This window comes from Pseudopodoces humilis, chromosome 19 (genome assembly GCF_049639895.1).
Source record: "Pseudopodoces humilis isolate 2021_Gansu_Grassland_sample_001 chromosome 19, ASM4963989v1, whole genome shotgun sequence".
Classification (NCBI taxonomy): Eukaryota; Metazoa; Chordata; class Aves; order Passeriformes; family Paridae; genus Pseudopodoces; species Pseudopodoces humilis.
Window position 1 is genome coordinate 7,335,284 of NC_142218.1, and position 8,778 is coordinate 7,344,061.

The following is an 8,778-nucleotide window of genomic DNA, read 5'->3' on the forward strand; positions in this document are numbered from 1 at the left end:
GGCAGAAGCAGGAATACACACTGAAAGAACCAGCAGCTCAGGGACAGGGGCAGAATAAATCTGCATAAATACAAATGAGGGGAATATTTATTTGCCACATTGACCACATTTCTGTAGCTACTTTAAACTGTGAGAGTGGGGGTCCAGCAGCCTGGGCAGGGTTTGGGCTCTATTCAGGCCTGGCTCTGGGTCTGCAGCCCCTGTGGCTCCCCGCCTTTCCAGCAGACTCACCTATTCAATATTCCTCACATGTGAGTTACTCCTGTAGCTGATGGGAGAGATAAATAACAAAACCCTTGCAAATGCAAAAATCCTTTGGCAGTTTGGAAAGGAACCAAGTCACGTGCTGAATGCAGATGAAGAAAAATCATTTTTATTGTAAGGAGTAACAGAAGGGTGTGAATCTGCCTCAAATCCACCTCACCCACAATGCAGCACATCCAAATCCACTTGGAGATTACAAGGCAGGATAGCGTTCACTCTGATCAGTTCAAAGCGTCGCTGTTTGGGAACAAATAGGCTGAGTGTGTGCCTGGATTAGGCTGGGGGCTTTTTTTGCCTCTTTTTAACAGTATGAAATCACTGGAAACAGCAAAATTCCCTTTTGAAATGGCAAGCCAATCAAGAAGCAGAGCAAAGACAAAGTGTTTACAGCTCATTGAATTCGTCCCTTTTCTCTCTTCCCTTCTCAGAAGGATTTGTGCAGTTGGTGCAAACTCATGAAATTCCAGAGGGGACCAAACCCCTGCCTGACTGCATCCAGCCCTTGGAATGTCCCCTCTGTGCTGAGCCATTACCTGGCCTAAACCCCAGTCCAAGTGAAGCTGGGGTGGGCATGAGGGAAAACCAGGACATCAAGGTCATCCCTTCATCAGTGAGTACCATAGCAAGTGGTTTGTGGCCATGAGAGCCAGGAGGGACACAGGCAAGACCTGGGGCTCCTGTCTCCACAGTCTCAGTGTCAGCAACATGGCTCATCATCAACATGACTGATCGTTGACATAGCTAATTATCAATATGGCTAATTATTGACATTGCTCACTGTTGGCACAGATTATCATTGGCACAGATAACTCCAGGCTGGACAGAGACACCAAAATCTGAGAAGGCTGAAATGTAGAGCAGAAGAAAGAGTCTTTTCTTGGTTTGGTTTCTTCATTTTCATGTCTATTCTCCATCTACTGAGTCGTTTTCCTCCCTTCCCTCCTCCTCCTTGGGAATCGCCTGCAGGGGGACCTGGAGAGATACCAGAGTTGAGATTTTAGGCAGCCCTGTGTTACCCCTGTCACCTCCCACTGCTAGGTAGCAGGGTCAGGACTCTTCTCACCCAGCCCAGGTCCTGGCACCGGCACAATCGGCAGCAGAGCTCTGAGCCAGGTCCCCAGGCAGCAAATCCTCCTTACCCCAGGGAGTTGCCAATCTCGCAGCTATGGATTGATCCCGGGATTGACACCTGCGGCTGGGGAGAGACACCCAGGTCATTGCATTCCCTCCTCCAGGTCCCCAAAGGGTCCCCAAAGCCTGACAGTCCCCTGGCATCTCCCACCACAGGGCTGGACTCAGCAGTGCCTGATGAGAGCCTCCAGCTTTATGGGCAGAGATGATTTAGTGCCCTCAGGAACACGGCTCTGGGGAAGCTGGGAAGACTTCCAACTCTTCCTTCCCTTCCCTATATATTAACTTTCCATGCATATGAAGCTGAAAGCTCTTCCAATCACCTCTGCAAATATTAATTAATCCTCGCAGCATCCTGAGGACCATTATTCACTCTTATTAAGCAAATATTATTAAATCCTTTTATAAGAGGTGAAGTGACTTTTCCAGGGCTGGGCAGGGCACAAGTAGAGTGCACAGACTTTCTCTCGCTACTGTATGCCAGACCTGCCACTGCACAGGGGCAAAGCTGCTCACATCTGAGCTGGGGGCTGTCTCTGAGGACCAGGGACCCCAACCACCCCCAGCACTGCCCTGCCCTGTGAGGTACAAGTGCTCTGGGGGACTGTTCTGAGCCACACAGCACCTGGCAGCTCTGGCTGCACCCCAGAGCCATGAGAACCCTCCCCACTCCTGGCCACCACCCAGGACTGTGTCCCCCATTGCAGCTGCCCCGTTCTGGCTCCCAGACACCAGTGGGGATCCCCATGGCAGCACTGGGGCTGCACTTACTCTGAAGGAGCCAGTCGATGAAGGTGCTTGGGAATGGAGAATTCTGCAAAGAACAAGGAGGCGTTAGAGCATGTGAATGTGGAGGGAGGGCAGCAGTGTGGGGACATGGGATGGAAAATGGGGTGGGACATGGCTCTACCTGCAGATCCAGCTCCACATAGTGCCCAGCTGTCACTGGCAGTTTGGAGAGGGCAGAGTAGATTTTCCCCAGAAGCCCAAAGGAGATGACGCCTGTGGAGAGGGAGAGGCCATCAGGGCTGGGCAGAGCTGCCTGTGGGTCACTGAGCCTGCTGGAGCCCTCTGCCCACCCAGAGCATCTGGCAGAGGCTGGGAGAGCATTGTCCTGCTCAGCAAGGAGGAAAATCTCCTTGTCCTTCCTATGGACCTCAGACTCCCTGGGGTTCAAATGTTCTCATGAAAGCTGCTGCCCTGGAGCTCCCAGGTGCAGATCCCATCACAAGGGAAATGTTGGGGATAAATGGAGATGGACAGTTCTGCTTTCAGTGAAGCAGCAATTGTGTGTGAGGTTTGACATGAACAGAGCTGGGGAGGGGAAACCCTCTGTCTCTGTGGGGCTGCACCTGAGTGTCCTGGCATAGCCAACTCTTGGCAGCAGCTTGGGTCTAGCCCTGGTTAGAAAAACACTTGTAAGAAGGGCAGGACTGTGACGTCTGGCAGCGGTGGAGAGACAGGACTGTGCCAGCCACAACAGCTTTGCCAGCGGAGAAAAGCTGCTCCTGCTCCATGTGGAGACCCCTGCTTCCACAGCCCCAGCTCTCCTGAGGACATCTGCTGCCCATGGAGGTGGCCAGGCACACAAACCCCGAGTGTCATTCTAAAACTTAATATAAGAAAGAAAATTTAATGACTTACGGTTGAGGAATTGCAGATTAATGTTGATGATGCTGACCCAGATGTTCACTAATGGGCAGAGCTGAAATGGCAACAAGTGGCACAGTCTCAGTGAGAACACTGGGGGTGCAGCAGCATGTTCCCCAGCACCACTTGAGCTTCACAGATTTAAATCAGGATGGGACAAACATCCTGATTTCATCCTAGAGCATAGTTCTTCCATGGAAATAGAGGTATATGATTTGTTCAGCCCCCTTCTCAAAATGGCACAGATTCTTCTGAACCAGGTAAAAGATCCTCTAAAAGGCCACTTCGCTCTAAATGGCTCTGTTGCTTCTGCTCACCCCCACGGGGAACAGCTGAATATAAATTACCCTGTAACATTGCATGATGAAATTGAAATTACTCCCAACAAATAAATTCTGACTGTAAGGAAGATCAAGCAATTTTGTGTAACTCACTTATGGGCTGCAGGCATGTATCTGTGCATATAAAAATATATATTGTGTATGTATGTGTGTATATATATATGCACTATATATATCTATTTATCTATATATAGATATCTATATCTATATCTCTATATATACATATATTGTCCCTGCCAAGGACAGGGGGACTGGAACTAACTAACCTTTGAGGTCCTTTCCAATCCAAACTGTTCTGTGATTCTGTGTGTGTGTGTAAATCTACCAGGCAGTTGTGGCAGGAGCACTGACTGCAGCTGAAATGCAGCTTCACAGCAAAGATATTCAGACACTCACCAGCGCAGGGACAAGGGACTTAAGAGACTTGTTCAGCAAGCCGCTCACCAGATTGGTGAGGAGCCTGGGGAGGGAAAAGACAGACAAAAAATTACCGAGAAAGTTGTCAAAACCCAGGACTTGGCATCAAGAAAATCTGAGCCCCTCTGCTTGGTTCAAAACTGAGCTCCTCTGTAGAGGAGCCCTCTCCTCTTCTCTGATAAGAGATGCTGCAAGCCCAGAGCTCCCCCAGGCTTCAGCAGGAATTACAGATGCTCAGGGCTTTGTTATCTGAATCCCAAAATCTCCTTGTTATGCTGTCAATCCGTGCCCAGATTTGAGACTGAAGTTCTGCCCCACTGCCAGCTTACAGGAGCTGACCCCCATGCTCACCCCTTCCTCATGCTGACTTTGAAGCCACCAAGGAGGTTGTTGCAATCCTTAAGCACCAACTTGAGGTCACCGGGGGAGTCCTGGGTCAGGGCGATGTGGGATGTGATGTTTGCTTCTACTGAGGATCCACTCAGAAACTGAAAAATCCTGGAAAAAAGGAAGTGGGGTGGAAGGATATGAAGGGAAAGCAGCACAGGAGAGCAGTGGAGCCATGAGCACAGCCTCGGCTGGGACAGTGATTCAGTTTTGGGACTTCTCTCAGGCTCCCTGTCCTGACCACAGACCCATAGAATTGTTCAGGTTGGAAAAGACCTCTAAGATCAAGAAGTCCAATTGAAACCAAGCACCACCTCCATGTTTGATTAACCATGTCCTCAAGAGCCATATCCACATGTTTTTTGAACACTTCCAAGGATGGTGAGTGTCTGTGGAGTGAGGACAGCTGGAAATGGTTCCAGAGAGAGTCAGCAGCACAGCTTTCTTCACCAGCCTCTTGCTCAATGTTTGGGGATGTTTGTCCAGCAGTCAGGGGTGTCCCATCCTCCCCAACGCCCTCAGGTCCCTGTGGCCTTGCTCTCCAGCCTCACTCACCCTGGAAAGCGGAGCACCAGCTTCGAGTACAGGTTCAGCACAAGCTCAGTCCCACGAAGGACCTTCCATGACACTCGGGCGTTCTCGAGGTTCAGCACCTTCAGCCTGGGGGTTGACACCAAGGCAAACCCACCTTGAGATGGCAGGATCAGCAGGAGCAGATCCTACAGTCCCATCTCTTCCTGCTCATCATTTTGACCTGTGGATATTCCCATGTAACAGTGAAGATGGGGAAGGACCAGTTCCTACTTGCAAACAGCCAATCTCTCAGCATGGTCAGGTTTCTCAAGGCTATGTCTTATGCTCTATGAGTCTCAGCCATCTCCACAGGTGGAGATTCCCTGGCTGCCCATGGCAGTGTCACACCACTCCCACGGGTAAGACTTTTCCCATTTCTGGCTGGAATTTCCCCTGTCCACAGATGCTCATGTGAGCTGCAAGCCCAGGACTGGTGGTTTGTATGAGAGGGAGGGTCTGATCCCCTGGATTTTATGGGTCACCCTGCAGTGAGCCCCACCAAGGGGCTTCTGACTCACCAGGCATAGCGTGTCATCTTCTGGGAGGCTCCACCACCCAACAGTCCTCCTGCACCCAGAAGTCCTCCTGCTCCACCCAGAAGACCATCGAGTCCAAGCAGACTTCCATTGCCTAGGAGACCTCCTTTTCCAAGCAGCCCTGTGCCAAGCAGACCCGTCTCTCCAAGAAGGCTGTTATTGCCAAGGAGGCCATTGCCGAGGAGACCACTGCTGAGGAGACCATTTCCAAGTCCTTCCCCACCAAGGAGGCCTGTGCCAAGTCCTTCCCCACCAAGGAGGCTTGTTGCAAGACCTTTCTCGCCGAGGACACCTGTGCCAAGTCCTTTCCCACCGAGGATGCCCGTGCCAAGCAGCCCACTGCTGCCAGGTTGTCCTCCTGCAACAGCCAGAACTCCATTACTCTCCTGTCCTTCACCACCCAGAAACCCTCCCCTCCCAAGCCTGCCCTGTGCCAGGTTTCCTCACCTAGGAGGCCTGTGCCAAGGGCCCCAGCTCCGCTGGGTTCATTTCCTGCACCAAGGAGACCTCCACTTTCTGCTCCACTTGGACTTCCTTGGCCCAGGAGGCCAGTGCCAAGCAGCCCACCTTCACCAAGAGCACCTGTGCCAGGCAAGCCACCCTTTCCACCGATGAGACCAGTCCCAAGCAGGCCTGCACCAAGAGAGTCCCAGTTACTGACTGGACTTCCACTCTTGGGATGATTTCATTGACAGGGAAGGTTGGTTTGGCCACGTTAGGGTGCTCTGCTGGTGAGGTCTCACAGGGACCCCTGAGCATCCTTGAACAAAGCTGGGCTCCCCATGGAGATGGAGCTGCCAGGAGGCAGCTCCCTGATGAGCAGAGGGACACAGCCATGAGCCCAAAATGGCACAGGACTGTGCCATGACTCTCCCCTGGAAACACAGAAACGATCTGAACTCACCACCACTGGCTTGTGCTGGGTTCAGCAGGTTGAGGAGGCCCTGGGAGGGGGGCAGGAGGCCCCCGAGAAAGATGAGACACCAGAAGGGCGGCATGTCCTGGCACAGCACCTGTGGAAAGACCCACATCAGCCCGAGCATCAGTTCCACATGGGCACTGACAGCCCAGCACTGGTCCTGCTCTCCATCCTTCGTGTGTACTGCCCTGGGGTGGTGGGGAGATTCCTCCTGGACATACAGACTCCACATCCCATGGCCCCTCATCCCAGGAGGTCAGCCCAGACCTGCAGCCCCTGTTGCTATTTCTGCTTATCAGGGAGCAGCTGAAGCCCAGTGCCACTCTGCTCCAGAGCCATCGATGTCTCCATGCCTGGGCTCCCCCACTGCAGAGCTGCATACCTGACACTGCAGGGAAGTGAAAATGCCATTTTAAGAGAGGAAGAGGGATGGAGATGAGGCAGGAGGACCTTGTACTGAGAGAGACGGATGGCTTCCAACCACTCTGAAATGGCCCTGAAAGAGGAACACTCACAGGAGCTCAGCTGAATAAAAAATGACGAGTGTCACAGTCGTGTCCTTCTGCCCACTGTGAAGAGCACCCTGTGTTATTAAAGCTCAAAGCACGGCCGGAATCAGACTCACTTTCCCGTGGGCAGGTTGTTTGTTTTTCTCATCTTGTTCCACTCAAGCTGTGAAAAAGAGTCCGTTTTTCCTGTGTTTGATCTGCCCCCAGCTAAAAGAAAGTACTTTCAAGGACCTTCTGTTCCTGCCCGAGCTGGGCTTCTCAGGGTGACAACGCAGGCTGGGGAGTGTTTGTTTATGCACAGAAAGGTGTTTGCAAAGAAATGAGAAAATGGTCTCTCTGCAGCACTGCCAGGGGTCCCAGCTCTAAGAACATTTTCATGGACAGCCCGTGTCCTGGACAGACACCTCAGCTTGTCCCTTCTGAGAAAAACAATGTACAGGGTGCAGATTGCAGAGGTTCAGCACTGAGAAATAACATTATTTAGGTCAGACTGAACAACTTCTTTATCTCTTCCAGATACTTTAAAAAAATCCCTCTATGACAGTTCTCGGCACAATTAAATTAGACTTTAATTCACTCGACTGTCTTTTACATTTTCCCTTTGATCAGCACGTAATGATGCACAGCTCCTGTAGCTGCGATTATTGAACAGGGGAGAAGGAGAGAGGCTCGAGCAGCTTCTATTGAAAATCGTGTCAAATAAAATCAGTGGGATTTGTTGGAGGGGCTCTGAAAGACGTGTGCAGCATTGCAAAAGGGTACCAAAATGGATGTCAGGGCTCTCAGAAGAGCTCTTAGAAAGAATACGTGACCATGCAGGCACCTATCTCTGCAGTTATTAACAATATCTACCAGGGTGCTGCTCCTCGGTCACACACATTTCAGTGAGCCGAGCATCTTGCACAAGCAAAAGGCATGTCTGGCTTTGCAGATAAACACTTATTTTACACCAGCTGAGATGAGGTCTGGAGAGCTGAAAATTGCTCTGAAATCTGGTCACCAAGATCATGAAAAAACTCCCAGTCCTTTCTGCCAGCTTAGTCATTATCACAAACTTAACAACAACAGGAATAAATGTGGAATTTAACAAGCAAGAGCTCTGCTAGCTTTAAAAATTAATTTTCATAAATGATTAAATGCTGCTACAGAAATCAAAGGAAAGCATCATTAAAATTCCTGCTTTTCAAGCTGAGTTAGGCTGTGCTGTAGGTCGCCTGATGGAGCGGGCACGGTGGCCACGGTCCTTCAGTGCCACTTACCTGGACCCTTTGATGTCGAGGTGGAGCTCCCCATGGTCACGGCTGATGGCAGCTGCTTTTATATACCCGAGCTGCAGGAATGAGGAAAGCCAAGGAGAGGATGGAGCAGGGACAGTTCTCTTTTGCTGGCTGTGAAGTGTGACCCCTGCACCAGCCTGACCCTGAACACCACACGTTGCTGTGGCCAGCAGCATCCAGCCAGCCCAGAGCTCACCCCTCACCCTGGGTGTGGTGCCCACCAGCTCTGGGGAGTGTTCCAGGGCTGGTTCAGGAGAGCTCTGCACCATCATATGGAGCAGAATGAGTCCAAGGACAGCGAGAGGTGAGTAATTACCTCCCAAGGAGTTAATTACATACAGAAACCTCACAAATTGCAAAACAAATGCAAGAGTGTGTGGGTTTGTGGCACACCCTCTGCTCTGAGAAAACTGCCTGTGCCCCAGAGGCAAGCAGGAGCTGGCTGTGTGTCCAAGAAAGATCTCCACAGTTTAAAGGAAGCTTGAGAGACAAAAGATAAAAGAAAACAGGGAAATAAATAGAGGGGAAAGGAACATCAAAGATGAAGAAAAATCTAATTCTGATGTTCATGTGTGTTTCAGGGTGGATCGGGGCTGGACCAGGGCAGGACAGGCTCACAAGCAGTGATGCTGCAGCTGTCCCAGCTACTCCCTCTCGTCTCAGGAGCAACAGGTGGCTTTAGAGCCTTAAATTAGCAGAAGTTTAATGTGGTTCATGCAGAGTTCATGGGCACTGCTGAGTGATTTTCCCCCCCAAGTCCCTAAGTGCTCCCAG

General features: G+C 51.0%; 1 protein-coding gene across 1 annotated transcript; it reads right to left on the minus strand.

Moving 5' to 3' along the window:
* Positions 1–351: 351 nt before the first annotated feature.
* Positions 352–8,015, minus strand: LOC106628266 (uncharacterized). Its single transcript, XM_014254092.2, has 12 exons — positions 7,987–8,015; positions 6,204–6,312; positions 5,747–5,932; positions 5,282–5,657; positions 4,746–4,850; positions 4,155–4,301; positions 3,783–3,846; positions 3,040–3,100; positions 2,306–2,397; positions 2,167–2,209; positions 1,404–1,459; positions 352–1,236 (listed from the first exon to the last, which is right to left on the minus strand). Exons 2-11 carry the CDS (start codon positions 6,295–6,297, stop codon positions 1,428–1,430), a joined length of 1,200 nt encoding a protein of 399 aa, XP_014109567.2. The 5' UTR covers positions 6,298–6,312; positions 7,987–8,015; the 3' UTR covers positions 352–1,236; positions 1,404–1,427.
* Positions 8,016–8,778: the final 763 nt, after the last annotated feature.

Coding starts and splice junctions, on each gene's coding strand:
- LOC106628266 (XM_014254092.2), bottom strand. CDS start 6,297: ATGCCGCCCTTCTGGTGTCTCATCTTTCTCGGGGGCCTCCTGCCCCCC. Junction 5,933..6,203: donor CCCAGCACAAGCCAGTGGTG/GTGAGTTCAGAT, acceptor CTCTTGGTGCAG/GCCTGCTTGGGACTGGTCTC. Junction 3,101..3,782: donor AGTCCCTTGTCCCTGCGCTG/GTGAGTGTCTGA, acceptor TTGCCATTTCAG/CTCTGCCCATTAGTGAACAT.